The sequence below is a fragment of the Manis javanica genome, chromosome 2 (genome assembly GCF_040802235.1).
Source record: "Manis javanica isolate MJ-LG chromosome 2, MJ_LKY, whole genome shotgun sequence".
Lineage (NCBI taxonomy): Eukaryota > Metazoa > Chordata > Mammalia > Pholidota > Manidae > Manis > Manis javanica.
In genome coordinates, this window is record NC_133157.1 from 101,632,331 (window position 1) to 101,651,120 (window position 18,790).

The window sequence follows — 18,790 nt, forward strand, 5'->3', positions numbered from 1 at the left end:
AAACAGGCCAGCAAGACCGGTGAACAGGTGCCTGAGGCCGGTGCTGGAGAAGAAAGAAATGCGAGCGGCCATTTTTTTTTGTTGTTGTTGTTTTGTTTTGGCGAGTGCTTTTTGGAAGTCTGAAAGGGACAGGGAGCCCCAATACTAAGGAAACAGGGCAGCAAGACTGGTGAGCAGGTGCCTGAGGCTGGTGCCAGAGAAGAAAGAAACACGAGTGGCCTTTTTTTTTTTTCTTTTTTTGGTGAGTGCTTTTTGGAAGTCTTAAAGGGGCAGGGTGGGACAATTAGTCCAGAGGTAGGGAATATGGGGATCTCTGGGCACTCTAACCCCCTGGGCAGCAGGGAACACAGAGGCCCCTTACCGAGATAAATAGCCTCCCAGCTGCTCCCCCTCCAACGGGGCTCCACCATTTTGGAGGAGCAGCCCCAGCCAGGCCACGCCCACAGCAACAGCGGAGATAAACTCCATAGCAGCTGGGCAGGAATCAGAAGCCCTGTCTGCGTGCAGCTGCCAAGCACAAGCCAATAGAGGTCGCTGTTCTCCCAGGAGAGAAAGGCCACAAACCAACAAGAAGGGAAGTTCTTCCAGCCATGATTCGTTCCAGCTCTGCAAACTATTTCTATCACCATGAAAAGGCAAAATTACAGGCACACCAAGATCACAGAGGCAACACCAGAGAAGGAGACAGACCTAACTAGTCTCCCTGAAAAAGAATTCAAAATAAAAATCATAAACATGCTGATGGAGATGGAGAGAAAAATGCAAGATCAATGGGATGAAGTCCAGAGGGAGATCACAGATGCCAGGAAGGAGATTACAGAAGTGAAACAAACTCTGGAAAGATTTATAAGCAGAATGGATAAGATGCAAGAGGCCACTGAAGGAATAGAAACCAGAGAACAGGAATGCATAGAAGCTGACATAGAGAGAGATAAAAGGATCTCCAGGAATGAAACAATATTAAGAGAACTGTGTGACCAATCCAAAAGGAACAATATCCGTATTATAGGGGTACAAGAAGAAGAAGAGAGAGTAAAAGGGATAGAAAGTGTCTTTGAAGAAATAATTGCTGAAAACTTCCCCAAACTGGGGGAGGAAATAATCGAACAGACCACAGAAATACACAGAACTCCCAATAGAAAGGATCCAAGGAGGACAACACTAAGACACATAATAATTAAATTGGCAAAGATCAAGGACAAGGAAAGAGTTTTAAAGGCAGCTAGAGAGAAAAAGGTCACCTATAAAGGAAAACCCATCAGGCTATTATCAGACTTCTCGACAGAAACCCTACAGGCCAGAATGGTATGATATATTTAATGCAATGAAACAGAAGGGCCTTGAACCAAGGATACTGTATCCAGCATGACTTTCATTTAAATATGATGGCGGGATTAAACAATTCATAGACAAGCAAAAGCTGAGGGAATTTGCTTCCCACAAACCACCTCTACAGGGCATATTACAGGGACTGCTCTAGATGGGAGCACTCCTAAAAAGAACCAGAACAAAACACCCAGCATATGAAGAATGGAGGAGGAGGAATAAGAAGGGAGAGAAGAAAAGAATCTTCAGACAGTGTATATAACAGCTCAATAAGCGAGCTAAGTTAGGCAGTAAGATATAAAGAGGCTAACCTTGAACCTTTGGTAACCACAAATTTAAAGCCTCCAATGGCAGTAAGCACATATCTCTCAATAGTCACCCTAAATGTAAATGGACTGAATGCACCAATCAAAAGACACAGAGTAACAGAATGGATAAAAAAGCAAGACCCATCTATATGCTGCTTACAAGAAACTCACCTCAAACCCAAAGACATGCACGGACTAAAACTCAAGGGATGGAAAAACATATTTCAGGCAAACAACAGCGAGAAGAAAGCAGGGGTTGCAGTACTAATATCAGACAAAATAGATTTCAAAACAAAGAAAGTAACAAAAATAAAGAAGGATACTACATAAGGATAAAGGGCTCAGTCCAACAAGAGGATATAACCATTCTAAATATATATGCACCCAACACAGGAGCACCAGCATATGTGAAACAAATACTAACAGAACTAAAGGGGGAAAGACTGCAATGCCTTCATTTTAGGAGACTTCAACACACCACTCACCCCAAAGGATAGATCCACCGGGCAGAAAATACATAAGGACACAGAGGCACTGAACAACACAGTAGAGCAGATGGACCTAATAGACATCTATAGAACTCTACATCCAAAAGCAACAGGATATACATTCCTCTCAAGTGCATATGGAACATTCTCCAGAATAGACCACATACTAGCCCACAAAAAGAGCCTCAGTAAATTTCAAGATTGAAATTCTACCAACCAATTATTCAGACCACAAAGGTATAAAAGTAGAAATTCTACAAAGAAAACAAAAAGGCTCACAAACACATGGAGGCTTAACAACATGCTCCTAAATAATCAATGGATCAACAAACAAATCAAAATAGAGATCAAGGAATATATAGAAACAAATGACAACAACAACACAAAGCCCCAACTTCTGTGGGATGCAGTGAAAGCAGTCTTAAGAGGAAAGTATATAGTGATCCAGGCACACTTGAAGAAGGAAGAACAATCCCAAATGAAGTCTAACATTACAATTATTGAAACTGGAAAAAGAAGAACAAATGAGGCCTAAAGTCAGCAGAAGGAGGGACATAATAAAGATCAGAGAAGAAATAAACAAAATTGAGAAGAATAAAACAATAGCAAAAATCAACGAAACCAAGAGCTGGTTCTTTGAGAAAATAAACAAAATAGGTAAGCCCCTAGCCAAACTTATTGAGAGAAAAAGAGAATCAACACAAATCAACAGAATCAGAAATGAGAATGGAAAAATCATGACAGACTCCACAGAAGTACAAAGAATTATTAAAGACTACTATGAAAACCTATATGCCAACAAGCTGGAAAACCTAGAAGAAAAGGACAACTTCCTAGAAAAATACAACATTCCAAGACTGACCAAGGAAGAAACACAAAAGTTAAACAAACCAATTACGAGCAAAGAAATTGAAACGGTAATCAAAATACTACCCAAGAACAAAACCCCCGGGCCAGATTGATTTACCCCAGAATTTTATCACACAGAGAAGACATTATACCCATTCTCCTTACAGCTTTCCAAAAATAGAAGAGGAGGGAATATTCCCAAACTCATTCTATGAAGCCAACATCACCCTAATACCAAAACTAGGCAAAGACCCCCACCAAAAAAGAAAATTACAGACCAATATCCCTGATGAATGTAGATGCAAAAATACTCAATAAAATATTAGCAAACCAAATTCAAAAGTATATCAAAAGGATCATACACCATGACCAAGTGGGATTCATCCCACGGATGCAAGGATGGTACAACATTTGAAAATCCATCAACATCATCCAACACATAAACAAAAAGAAAGACAAAAACCACATGATCATCTCCATAGATGTGGAGAAAGCATTTGACAAAATTCAACATCCATTCGTGATAAAGACTCTCAGCAAAATGTGAATAGAGGGCAAGTACCTCAACATAATAAAGGCTATATATGATAAACCCACAGCCAACATTATACTGAACAACGAGAAGCTGAACACTTTTCCTCTGAGATCGTGAACTAGACAGGGATGACCACTCTCCCCACTGTTATTTAACATAGTACTGGAGGTCCTAGCCATGGCAATCAGACAAAACAAAGAAATACAAGGAATCCAGATTGGTAAAGTAGAAGTTAAAGTGTCACTATTTGCAGATGACATGATATTGTACATAAAAAACCCTAAAGACTCCACTGCAAAACTACTAGAACTAATATCGGAATACAGCATAGTTGCAGGATACAAAATTAACACACAGAAATTTGTAGCTTTCCTATACACTAACAATGAACCAATAGAAAGAGAAATCAGGAAAAAATTCCATTCACAATAGCATCAAAAAGAATAAAATACCTAGGAATAAACCTAACCAAAGAAGTGAAAGACCTATACCCTGAAAACTACAAGTCACTCTTACTAACAAATGGAAACTCATCCCATGCTTGTGGCTAGGAAGAATCAATATCATCAAAATGGCCATCCTGCCCAAAGCAATATACAGATTTGATGCAATCCCTATCAAATTACCAGCAACATTCTTCAATGAACTGGAACAAATAGTTCAAAAATTCATATGGAAGCACCAAAGACCCCGAATAGCCAAAGCAATCCTGAGAAGGAAGAATAAAGTGGGAGGGGATCTTGCTCCCCAACTTCAAGCTCTACTACAAAGCCACAGTAATCAAGACAATTTGGTACGGGCACAAGAACAGAGCCACAGACCAGTGGAACAGACTCCAGACTCCAGACATTAACCCAAACACATATGGTCAATTAATATTTGATAAAGGAGCCGTGGACATACAATGGCAAAATGACAGTCTCTTCAACAGATGGTGCTGGCAAAACTGGACTGGTACATGTAGGAGAATGAAACTGGACCATTGTCTAACCCCATACACAAGAGTAAATTCAAAATGGATCAAAGACCTGAATGTAAGTCATGAAGCCATAAAACTCTTAGAAAAAATCATAGGCAAAAACCTTTTAGACATAAACATGAGTGACCTCTTCTTGAACATATCTCCCCGGGCAGGGAAAACAACAGCAAAAATGAACAAGTGGGACTATATTAAGCTGAAAAGCTTCTGCACAGCAAAAGACACCATCAATAGAACAAAAAGGAACCCTACAGTATGGGAGAATATATTTGAAAATGACAGATCTGATAAAGGCTTGACATCCAAAATATATAAAGAGCTCACCCACCTCAACAAACAAAAAACAAACAATTCACTTAAAAAATGGGCACAGGAACTGAACAGACAGTTCTCCAAAAAAGAAATACAGATGGCCAACAGACACATGAAAAGATGCTCCACATTGCTAATTATCAGAGAAATGCAAATTAAAACTACAATGAGATATCACCTCACACCAGTAAGGATGGCTACCATCCAAAAGACAAACAACAACAAATGTTGGCGAGGCTGTGGAGAAAGGGGAACCCTCCTACACTGCTGGTGGGAATGTAAATTAGTTCAACCATTGTGGAAAGCAGTATGGAGGTTTCTCAAAATGCTCAAAATAAACTTACCATTTGACCCAGGAATTCCACTCCTAGGAATATACCCTAAAAATGCAGCACTCAAGTTTGAAAAAGACAGATGCACTCCTATGTTTATTGCAGCACTATTTACAATAGCCAAGAATTGGAAGCAACCCAAGTGTCCATCAGTAGATGATTGGATAAAGAAGATGTGGTATATATACACAATGGAATATTAGTCAGCCATAAGAAGAAAACAAATCCTACCATTTGCAACAACATGGATGGAGCTAGACGGTATTATGCTCAGTGAAATAAGCCAAACGGAGGAAGAGAAATACCAAATGATATCACTCATATGTGGAGTATAAGAACAAAGGAAAAACTTAAGGAACAAAACAGCAGCAGAAGCACAGAACCGAAGAATGGACTAACAGGTACCAAAGGGAAAGGGACTGGGGAGGAAGGGTGGGTAGGGAGGGTTAAGTGGGGGGAAGATGAAGGGGGGTATTAAGATTAGCATGCATAAAGGGGGGGTGGGAGAAAGGGCTGAGCTGTACAACACAGAGAAGACGAGTAGTGATTTTACAGCATTTTGCTATGCTGATGGACAGTGATTATAAAGGGGTTTATAGGGGGGACCTGGTATAGGGGAGAGCCTAGTAAACATAATATTCTTCATGTAATTGTAGATTAATGATAACAAAAAAAAAGGAAAAAAAAAGAAAAGAAAGGGGGATTACTCCTTGATAGGATAAAACTAACTGTAAATCAACGATTAATGCATGCTTTAAATATCCTTAATTTTGATCATTTAAAGGGTGTCAGATGATCAGGTATGGAAGTACATTTTTCTGATAATATTCCTTTGTCTTAAAAAAAAAAGCAGTTCCTGTATGGTGCTCTCTAATAAGTTCTTCACAATGGTAAAGGGCATATCAAAGTGTGGGCAAAGGGTCTGTGTTTATACAGAGGATCAAAGCCTAATTTGGCTACCCAGAAAATGAACTAAGATACGATTTGAAGAAAAAGTTCCATCATCAACATACTCTAAAGAGTCATTCCAGAAGATGATCATCAAAAAACGTCAACAAAGATCCTGGCACTGTTGCAGTCATAGCTGCATTCATCCCACTGGTTCCTGGAATTGCCATTGGAATGAAGAAGGAGTTATCTAAACTGGCCTGTGCATACAGTAAAATAACAAATTTGACTAGATCTATACTGTTAGAACTCAACCAAGAATTAGGAGAAGTGCAAGTTGCAGCGCTCCAAAATCTTGAGACTACAGACTCTCTACTGTTAAAAGAACATACGGGAGGTGAACAGTTCCCAGGAATGTGTTGTTTTAAATTGTCTGATTTTTCTCAAACTATTCAAATTCATTTAGACAATATCCATCATATCACAGATAAGTTTTCACAAATGCTTAGGGTGCCTAACTGGTTTTCTTGGTTTCACTGGAGATGGCTGGTAATTGTTAGGTCTGCTTTGGTTATGTAACTGTACTCCTATTATGTTAATGTGTGTGTGCAATTTAATTAGTAGTTTAAAACCTATACATGCTTAAGTTACTCTACAAGAAGATATGTCAAAGAAATAACCAATCTTCCCATGTTTTCTTCCATCTGCTACTTCTATAGCTTTTTTTCTTCCTTCCTAATTACAACCCTTACATAGAATTCGTGCCTCATATCGAATTTACCGAGTATCATAATTCCTCCAAGTGGTAAAGATACCTCAAGACAAATGCTGGGCATAAAAGTCACAGGGCATAAATCTGCAAAGAAGTAAAAAGCTAACCTCTTCAAACAATATTGCTTCTCTCTCACTTACCAACTTTACATTTCCCTTTCTGGCCCCGGAAGATGACTGGTTAGCCAGAGATGGGTAAGATTCCTCAAGGGAGGAACAATCTAAGACAGGCACAATCACAGGGGGGCCATCAGGTGAGAAATTGGGGATCAACAGAGGTACAGAGGTGAGGCTTAGAACCTCACCCCGATGTTTTGTTGCCCTTGTCTAGCTTGGATTAATACTTAGCTTATAGGCACACACCTGATCATCTACATTTGCTTTCTTACAGCACTAAACTATGTTTTCTACCTTTATCTTGCATCTACCTACCACTTCAGCATTTTATTTAAAAAAAAAAATAATAATAAGGGAGAAATGTGGGATTCACATATAAATCAAGTATAAAAATCAAACGAATATTCATATTTGACCTGATTGTTTATAGTTCATAATGCGTGATCAAAACCAAAAGTTTCTGTGATGACTGCACTTGTACTGGCCACCATGTAAGAACTTATTCACTATGTAAGAATTTGCACACCATGTAAGAACTTGTTTATTGTGCTTCAGAAGATCCGAGACTGATGAGAATTAGACTTGGGGTGGATTACTGATTGTGCATTGAGTCCCCTGTACAGAATTTTATTGTTGTTAACTGTTAACAACCATTTGATCAAAAAATATGAGAGATGCCCTCTCAAAAAAAAAAAAAAAAAAAGAAATAGAATACAAATGACAACTAGAAGCACCATTTATCATTAAGCACCATTATAAAACACTAGCTTATTTGCATATTTATAAGTCTGGTTGCCATTTTGCTGGATGGAGAGGGCAGAACACTTGGGAAGTATTTAAGCCTCTCCTGTGTCTCAGAATAAAATTACAAAAGCTACAAAAACAAAAATTTTATTTCAATTAAACAGTTTCCATTTATAAAATATTATATATATAGTTACTAAGATACAGAAAAATACATATACATATGTATATATATATGCTAGATGCTACAGTAATGAGTTTTTAAATGATATACATTTTTCAGAATTATATAATCTATATTTTATACATGAACTTTTTTTGCATCTTAATCAATTATAAGCTTGCATATACACTGGTTCTAAATGTAACCCATTTGGAGACAAAAATTTTTATAATTTATAAAAATTGTATTAGATAAAAATAATCTTAATCTCATTACCAAATCTATTTTTAAAAGATGCATTTATTATACTTCACATACTCATTATTCATTATTTATATATTCCTCATAAATGATATTTTTATAAAATTACTCAAAATGTGTGTTGACACATTCATTTGAATTAGGAAAATGAAGACACACTTTTTATTGATAGAAAATTTGGCTGATTTGGCTGGTTGGTATACAGTAATACCTGGCTTTGCTACTTAGGTTATTGTAACAATTTTTCCAGAAATTGAGTGAACTAAGTTTGTAGCTCTAAGGTATTGATCAGAATATAGTTAATTCATGTGGTAAGATAAAAGTGCTTTTATAAAAAATGTACTGGTAAAAGACATTGAAATTAACAACATGTCAATTGCCCTAACCATTTCTGAGTATATTAAACAAGGTGTTTCTAAGTGAGGAGAAAAAGATAACAAAAGCTAAAACCAGATATTATTAGTCCCTTGATGAATTAAATATTGCTAAAGCCTTTTTGGTATATTTCCCAGAAAATGAGGAAGTGACTTATTCTAATGACTGGGAGATAAATCCTTTAGCAAATTGGGTGGCTTTGAATGTTTGTTTTCAGCAAAACTGAAGGAGCACTTAATAGAACTGCCAATAGACCAGACCTTAAAAATATTTTTACTGGCAGGTAACCATAACATTTTGCATATAATTCTGAAGATGTGAAGAATCGAGTAAATCCATTGTAACAAAAACATTTCATCTTTTTATTTATGTGAATAAAGTTACTTCAGAGCTAAACACAAAGCAGGAACAGTATTAATGCTGAACACTTTTTCTTCTGGAAATAAGTAACATTAAACTATTGAAATATCAACTAACTGAAGGATACTTCAGCTCCTTTAAGTACAAATTTTTTATTTGTTAAAATTTGTAATGTATTTATGCGGTGATCAATCTAATAAACATGATAAATCTAATAATTATATGATAAATCAACCCAGAAATTGTTTTTAAATCTTAAAAGCCTTGTGGTCTCTGGAAATTAAAGAGAAACTTATATTTCAATTAATGTACATGTTTTGTAAAGAAATGATAGTTGACCAAAAATACCTTCAAAAAGGGAATACAGACTATGTTAACATCAAATTCTACAGGCTATGTAGAATAGGTATATTGGTTGAAGGAGTAAACATTATGATATAACATTTCTGACTCTTAAAGAAGAACTTATTCATGACAGTAGGTTTTAATTTTTATGGATTTCACATATTAGGGTGATGATAAATGTCATTTTTAATGTGCCAGTTTGTAACTACTCACACTTCAAATGAAAAATTTTAAATGTCCATAAGAAATTTGGAAGTCAATACATAATCAGTTTACATAATACAAATTTGGAGGAAAACAGCAGTACCTTGTAGAAAATTAAGTTAATTAATATTGTATGTGCTTATTAGGACTGCACCTGGCACAAGTGAGTGCAGTGGAATTAAGTTTTTTTTCCTCAAAGCAGTCTTAGATGGTGAACTTTAGAATTTCTCAATTAAAATTTTTCCTAATTAAAAAAAATTAGGGTCAGAAAAGTTAGATAACTTTTCCAAAATCACACAGTAAAAAAAAGTATTACTAAGTATTAGGGCAGATGATTTGGTATTATTTATCTGGTTCTTTCCAATTAAATACACTATCTCCACGAGTGCATTTGGTTAAGACAATTTCAGGCTGACACTAGAAACTTGGCAGTTTTACACATACAATTTAAAGTGTTGGGAAGTGAGTATTGTGAAAAGGTCAAAATTTACAAAGCAAAATTCCTACTTTTAGGACTGATTAGCTTATGTATTTACTACAGAGGTGAGCAAATACACAGAAACATAGTATGATTTTCCTTTAGATAGGACAGAATTCAGAGCTGGTTGTCAAAATATGGAATTACATGACCATAATTATTTGCCAAAAGGTAGAATTATAGGGCTATAGTCACAGATTAGAGAAAGCAAGGATAGAAAGACATATTTAATGTAAAGACTAAACATTTTTAGGTAACCATCTATTATTTATTTCCATAAGAATAAAGTATCTGTAAGCTTCCTTCCATCTTTACGTTTGAAAGCTATGTCTGAAACTCTAGAACTATTAACTATGTAAACCAAATGGATGCTCAGAAGGAACAAAGGACATTTTGGGTGAAGTTTTCACTCTGAATGCTAAGATGTGACTGTAGTTCTCTTAACTTCATGAATTGCAAAAGAAAGTCATCTGTAGAAAGGATCTGACAAAGTTCTGAACTAATGATGGTGACCTTTGTGCAATGTTTTTGTTTACTTTGTCAGCACATAACATTTTGTTACAGAAGTAACAGAAGCAAAGGCAACACATAATTTTAAAGCTTAACTGTTCAAAAGGCTCAAACATCTAATTTCTATCCTTCTTTCCTTAATACTACCCTTACCAGGGCTTTATTCAATTTTTGCTTACTCCTAACTCCCCATATCCCAGGAAAATAACACAGCAGGATCATCTTGCGGGAAGAGGGTGAGGGGACCTGACATTTCAGCAGCAACTTTGGTTAATATGAGGTTACTTGACCTTCTAGGCTTTTTTGCAGGGGAGGAGGAGGGAATTTATGTACTACCTTCTGTACTTCAAACTGAAAGAATTCATTAACTTTTGTAGTGAAGAGCAAATTGTTAAGGTAAAATACTGTAAACTTGGAACTGTGAATGTCTTTTTTGATGGTATTTTGTCCAGAAGGGCAAGCAATCTTTCATAATTCTGGTAAGTCATTTAAGTTTAACATTAGGTATGGAGTAATAACCAGCATTCTTTCACATTCATTAACACTATTTTACTAATAACAAATGTCTAGTTTAAATATTTTATATAATGTGTAAGTTAGCATGACAAACATTTGATAACATATTTCTGAATACATTATTCATGTAGGTTAAACACAACCAAGTTAAAGGCAGAATATAAAAATCTTAGGTGACCATAAATTATCACATATTCCATTATTATTTAGTTAATTTGGTATACACCTGTAATAACAGCATAAAGATTTACTTTATTTTACAGAACTGACTTACAAGTGTGGAAGTGCTAACATATTGTGGATAAAAATCTATTTTTGACACATTATTATGAAACACACTCATTTTAGTGAACACAGTCAAAAATAATTGATAAGGCTGTATGGAATATTCCTAAATTGCACTGCAAAGAAAAAAACTTATATTAAACCAAAGAATAGAAGAAAAACAAAATCTAATTTTTGGTTGGATATACAAAGGTTATACTACTTTTAAGTATAGTATTTGAGGAAATGTTTTAATAATTTGGAATTCATTTTTGAAGTTTACATTCTAAGAGTTTTAGCTAACTTATGTGACACAATAATAAGTGCCTGGTATTATCATATGTAAGATCTGGATTTAAGTTTTCCACTTACTCTTTGGTTTCTTAAATCTGATTTGAATCCAGAGGAATAGCCTTAAGTCTCAGGGCATATACTGTTAGTCACCTAGAAGCAAATTTCCTTTGTTTACTATAATTCAACTTCATTTGGCCTTTTTTAATCATAGAAATTATAAGAAAATTTGTTGATTCTCTTGTTTGCTGTGACATGTTCACTCATCAATATTCATGATTCTCATTTGGTTTATAGATAAAATCATGATATTTGCTTATTCTTCTCTCTTCTGCTTTCTGTCTTGTGGGCAATTCAATACAAATCCTGGTAACTAATAATGAAACTCAAAATAGTTAAATCTGCATTTCTGTAACTTTGATAAGAAGTTTGACAGAAGTTTAGATATCACTCAAACATTTTTTTTGGATTACCTGTACATTATACTTGTTATACTTATAGAAAGGAAAATTCTGCTGTATTATATGGATATGTAAGCTTATACTGTATTTAAAGAATATAAACTTCTAAGTTTTCATACAGTGACTCATATGCTTATGCACTTAAACATTTAAGGAGGGCAAGATAAAAGAGGAAGAAATAGACTAAATTCAGGACTCACAAATGCAAAAGTTTAAAAACTAATGACACAAGACCTAGTTCAAAGACATCAGAAAGAAATAAATGTCAAGGAAGTACCTGTACATCTCGCTTCATCTGCCTGAGCTTCAGGCCCCAGGATTTCTTTTCCTTTCTTTCCTGCTAAAATCAAAGAACACAGGATTAAAACAGATCCATGTGTCACAAACATTTTAACTTCTAGAAATCTGAAAAGGAAACTTTTAGATTATATTTAATTTGGATTTTTTTCCTTTTGTAACTACAGTAATGTATCCTTGAAGAGTAAAGCTGTAAATAAAGCAGACTGTTTAAACTCACAAAGATATCTTAAAGAAGCAAAATTTGTGAAGATTTACATATAATTCTTCAATTATTCATAAATTAGGATTATAAGCATACTGGGATTTTAGGATTTTAACATTTTTTAAAGGAGAAGAGCCCTATCTATAGGCAGTAGGGTTCTTTTTTCATCGCTTCCTGTAACACAGATTTGTACGTTTTAGGCACTATGCTGGATGCTTTATAAACTTACTTACTTTAGCCTTTATAACTACCTATTTTATAAGTTTAAAAAAACCCAATCCTAAAAAGACTGAGGATTGAGGAGGTTAAATAACTTGCAAAAGGACATGCAGCTATTAGGTGGTAGAAGTAGAATTTGCATGCAGGTATGAATAGTTCTAAATGTGAATGGTCCTACTTTCCACTATACACTTCCCTGTATGAAGAAGGAACAGACAACTAGAAGGAAGACTGGACCAATTTTCACTGTGTTTCCTTTCCCTCTAGTCATTATTCTAGCTACTGATAGTAATAAATAATAATAATAATTAGTAATGAATAATAGTTATACATAATAATAGTGCTGATAAGCACTTTTGGGTGCCAATTATCTTCCTCTGCCACCTATGTGTTTATAGTAGGCTGACTACAGTATTCTATACAGAATAAGACAGCGTAAATATGCATATTATTTTAGCAAGCAGAAAATGTTTTATATTCGGGTACATTTTATTTATTATAAGTTTATTAAGAAAATGTGCATATATGAAAGATGTGGAAGAGTTAAAACTGCTTTTTAAAAAACTAGTAACAGAGTATATATCATAATTATGATCAGAATACTCATAAAGTCATACCAAAACATGTAGGTATCTGTGCCTCAATCAAATTCCATTGAATATGTCAGTCAACAATCTTGATTTAGATTTCCCCTAAGTTTGATAATTGAATTAAGAAGAAGAGCACTAATCAAGTAACATCTTTGCTCATATTCATCAAGTTTTTCTTTAAGTGTCTTGGATTAGCTGGTGGATTTATTCAGGAAAGTCTCTTTATTCATTAAGTCTTATATTAGTACTTAAAGATGATACTAAGTAGGAAAATAGTTAAATATGCATATACCTCTTTAGATGAGCAAAAAACACTGTCTAAAGTATACAATGATGAGATTAACTTCTGCTTAAGAATTCACTTCAAATTCTAATTTCATACTTGCCATCAGCAAAATGATAATTCAAAAACCCCTAGCAAAGTGTTTACAGTATCATGGGATAAACAACAGTGTGTGCTTGAAAATCTCTAACATCCTTTTCTCTTTCTTTCTCCACAGCTTCTACTGAAACTAAAATAATAAACAGTATGACAATTGGGTAACTATAATACAGTAATAAAGTTATTTATTATTGTGTACCTATCCCTTTATTTCTTCTCAAATGAAAAAAACAGCCAGAGTTACTACTTACTAGGATGGAAGATGACATCAGTATTAAGATTAAAATGGTATTTTGGGCATTACTAATTTTTCTAGTTTTAGTCACTATTATACCTAATTTAAATACTGTCTGCAATCCAATTAACTTATTTATTTACTTCTTCATTCTTTCACTTCTGCTTGGGATAAAATGTAGGCTCCTTGGATGAGCATTTAACATACCTTGGAATCTGGTTCTAGACTTATTTACCACAGTTTAAAAACTGGAAATCTACATTCTTTCCCTCATTACTAGGGCTACAATTCTGGCTGGACAACTAAAATAATGTTGCCTAATCAAAACAGAAAAGATCCTAACGCTGGCCTGTGATGGGAACACTCTTCTTTCCCTACAGAGTGCTTCCCAGAAGCAGGCTCCCCCCTGCTTGGTCCTGGACCAGCATGAGGGTGTACTGGAACAGCTATGTAGTTTTCAAGCAGCATTCCCCTTCATGTGTTCTGATCTTCACTTCTAGTTTAGGAAATGCAATAGGAGTAAAGGAGTCAACCAATCTCCTTGTACATAACATTTTCTCTCCTGTAAGCCTCAATAATTTATTGTCAATACCATATGATTCCATTTGTATAACATTCTTGAAATAAAATTATAGAAATGGAGAACAGACTAGTGGTTGCAAGGGGTTAGCACTGATATAGTCAAGACACAGAACAATTCTGTCACCACAGGGCTCCCTAGTTGACTTTTATACACTCACCCTCCCCTCCTCTCCACCCCAGGAATAGTTTGTAATATTAAATGCTTATGTTATAAAAGAAGGTCTTAATAAAATTCTAAAATTCTGTGTTAAAAAATAGAAATGAGGAGCAAAATAAATCCAGAGAAAGCAGAAGGAAGGTAGCGATAAAGAGCAGAAATCAATAAAACTAAGAACGGAAAAATAGAAAAAAATCCAATGAATTAGAAAGCTGGGTCTTTGAAAACATCAACAAAATTGACAAAACTTTATTAATACTGACAAAAAGAGGAAAGCCACAAACTACTAATATCAGATATGAAAAGGGAATATCACTTAGGAGCCAACAGATATTGAAAGGACAATAAAGGGTACTATGAGTTCAAGGACTAAACATTATGAATATTTCTGACTCTTAAGAGTTTACTAACTTAAAAAAAAATGAGTAAGAGTAGGTATCAAATTGCTATAGATTTCACATATAAGAGTGATGTTAAAAATATCAATATTTTTAATATGCCAGAAATTAGGTCATTGCAACTACTTATACTTAAAATGAAAAATTTTGTATGTCCACTAAGAAATCTGTGACACATACTTAATCAGTTTACATAATACAGATTTGGAGGATAATAATAGTACCTCTTAGGGTTGCTGTAAGGATTAAGTTAATTAATATAGTATGTGCTTAGTACTATACCTGGTACACAATATATGCTATGTAATTGTTAGCTATTTTGTTTAAAACAGTCTTACAAGGGAACATCTCTACACACATAAATTTAAAAAATTTGAAATGGGCCTATTCCTGATTTCAAGCTATATTACAAAGCTATAGTAATCAAAACAGTATATAGTACTGGCATAAAAATAGGCACAGAGACTAAAAAAAGAATCAAGAGCTCAGAAATAAACCCATGCATCATAATCAACTAATATTTGACAAAGGAGTCAAGAACACTCAATGGGGAAAAGATGGTCTCTTCAATAAATGGTGCTGGAAAACTGGATATTCACATGCAAAATTTGATATTCACATGTAATATTCATACAAATTTATGATATTCAAAAGAAAGAAAAATTGGACATTGGATTAAAGACTTCAATGCAAGACATGAAGCTGTAAAAATCCTGGAAGAAAACAGGGAGAATCTCCTTGACATTGGTCTTGGCTATGGATTTTTTCTGATATGTTACCAAACACACAAGTAACAAAAACAAAAATAAACAAATGGGACTACATCAAACTAAAAAGCTTCTGCACAGCAAAAGAATCAGTAAGATGAAAAGGCAACCTATAGAATGGGAGAAAATATCTGCAACCCATTTATCTGAAAAGGGGTTAATACTCGAAATATATGAGGAAATCATACAACTTGAAAGCAAAAAACAAATAATCTGATTTAAAAATGGGCAAAGGAATTGAACATTTTTCCCAAAGAAGACATACAAATGGTTAACATGTACCTGAAAAGGTTCTCAGTATCACTTATCATCAGGCAAATGCAAATCATAACCACAATGAGGTATCACATCACAACTGTCAGAAGGACTATTATCAAAATGAAGAGAGATTACAAGTGCGGACGAGGAAGTGGAGAAGAGGGAACCCTCGTGCACTCTTGGTGGGAACATAAATTGGTGCAGCCACTCTGGAAAGCATTGTGGAGGTCTTCAAAAAAATTGAAAATAGAACTACCATATGATCTAGCAATTTCACTTCTAGTATACATCTGAAGGAAAATAAATGATCATCTCAAAGAAACAGCTGCACTCCCATGTTCACTGAAGCATTATTTACAACAGCCAAGACTTGCAAACAACCAACGTGTCTGTTGATGGATGAATGGATGAAGAAGTTATGGTGTGTGTGTGTGTGTGTGTGTGTGTAAAGTGGAATAATGGAATAGTAGTCAAGTACAAAAAAGAGCAAATCCTGCCATTTGTAACAGCATGGATGAACCCTGATTTAAGCCAGAGAAAGACAAATACTGTATGATCTTATTTATATGCAGAATTTTACAAAACTGAACTCAGAAACAAAGGCAGACTGGTGGTTGCCAGGGGCTGGGTGGTGGGGGAAATTGGAGATGATGGTCAAAGGTTACAAATTCCAGTTATGAGATGAATAAGTTCCAGGAAACTAATGTATGGCATGGTGAATGTATTTAGCAATATTGTATTGTATAGTTGACAGTTCTAAGAAAGTAGATCTTAAACGTTTCCCCACACACCAAAAAAATGAGATAATGGATGTTAATTAACATTTGGTGGTAATCATTTTGTAACATAAAAGTATATTAAATCATCACACTGTATGTCTTAAACTTACACAATGTAACATGTTGAATATATCAATAAAGCTGGAAAAAATTAAAGACAGGTTTTCTCAGAAACACACAGAAAAAAATTAAAGATCTCAATGATTGGGGAGATATACCACATTTATTAATTAGAAGACTCCTTAACATAATAAAGATGTTAGTTGTCCCTATATTGATCTATAGACTTACTACATTTTAAATCAAAATCTCACCAGGTTTTTAAAATAGGGTAAGATTATTCTGTAATTCACATGGAAAGCAAAGGAACTGTAATAGTCAAAGCAATTATAAAAAAATAAAATTTGGAGGAATAACACCATCCAATTTTAAGACTTGCTATATAATTATAGTAATCAAATGATGTAGTATTGACAAAGGGACAGATAAATGGACCCTCACAAATAGGGACAATTAATTCTTGACAAAGGTGCAAAGGTAACTCAGTAGAGAAAGGATATTCTTTTAAACTGTGTTGGAACAATTGGACATCCACACCCAAAAAATGAACCTCATCTTAACCTTATAAAAAATTTAACTCGAAAGGGATCATAGATCTAACAAAAAGTGAAGGACACAAAGGAGAAAATTCTGGTGATCTGGGCTTAAGCAAAGTGTTTTTGGACATGATATCAAAGCATAGTCTGTAAAAGGGAAAACTGATAAAATGGACCTCATTGAAATCTAAAACTTTTTCTCTCTGACAGACTAGGAAAAGAGAATGAAAAGACAAGCTATGGACTTGGAGGGAATATTTCCTACAACTGCAAGGAACACTGAGAAGTTAATAGTAATAGAACAATAATCCGATTAGAAAAGGCACAGAAAACACGAACAGACACTTCACTGAAGAGGACATACAGATGGCAAGTAAGCACATGGAAAGATGTTTCCCTTCACTAGCCACTAGGGAAATGCAAATGAAAACAACCGTATTTAACAACACACCTATTAGAATGGCTGAAGTAAAAAATAACTGATAAAATAAAATAGTTTTGAGAACGTGGAGAAACTGAATCTTTTATGCACTACTGGTGGGATGACACAGCCATTCTGGAAAACGGTCTGGCATTTTCTTAAAATATCAAACATACACTTAACATGACTTGACAGTAACACTTCTAGGTATTTACCCCAGAGAACTGAAAAACATATTCACAAAAAAATACACTAATATTTATAGAAGCTTTATTCATAATCTCCTAATGTCCTTCAATGGGTAAATGGATAAACAAACTGGAATGTCTGTATGATGGAATACTAGTTATCAAAAAAAGTGTCAAACTGTTGATACATGAGACAATCTGAATGAATCTCAAAGGCAGGCTGTGTGAAAGAAGCCAGATGCAAATGTTTCATACTGTATGATTTCATCTTATACGACCTTCTCAAAAAGACAGAACTAGTGCAGAGGACAGATCGTGGTTGCAGGATTTTGCAGTGGGCAGTGTGACTAAGGAAGGCACAGCACCAGGGAGCTCTCTGGTGAGAGAACTGTTCTGTAGGGTCCTTGGTCTCACAACCAAAGGAACTGAATTTTGCATACACCAAAATAAGCAAGGAATTCAATCCTTTCCTAGGATCTCCAGAAAGAGACGCAGCTCTGTCAACATTCAGATTTCAGCCAGTGAGATCTGTGATGGACTCATGACCCACAGGGCTATAAGATCATAACTTTGGGCTGTTTTACCCATTAAACATTGTGGTAATTTGTTATGGCAGCAATAGAAAAATCAATCAAGTGGTTAAGTAATTTTAGATCAAGGAGCAGAATGAGCACAACAGCTATCTGCTGGCTAAGAAGATTGCTAGGTAAAGTTCAATATTATTTCTCTTTTGCTGTTTTAATTTTACCAGATACTATGAATCTGAAAACCATTAGTCATCTAGCAATTACCAGATCCTAGCTTTGTTGGAGGCTGTGGGAAATTCAAAAGGAGTACAT

The 18,790-nt window shown here is 34.8% G+C and overlaps 1 protein-coding gene across 6 annotated transcripts in view; it reads right to left on the reverse strand.

Annotated features, from left to right (window-relative positions):
* Nucleotides 1–18,790, reverse strand: part of ZEB1 (zinc finger E-box binding homeobox 1) — a 179,401-nt gene that overhangs the window by 24,796 nt on the left and 135,815 nt on the right. For 4 of the 6 annotated variants that reach the window (XM_073228974.1, XM_073228972.1, XM_073228975.1 and 1 more), the window contains exon 3: nucleotides 12,155–12,217. In XM_073228974.1, the coding sequence (XP_073085075.1) occupies nucleotides 12,155–12,217 (63 nt within the window). The remainder of the gene's footprint in view (nucleotides 1–12,154; nucleotides 12,218–18,790) is intronic. The other 2 variants (XM_037010358.2, XM_073228973.1) reach the window with 1 other exon arrangement.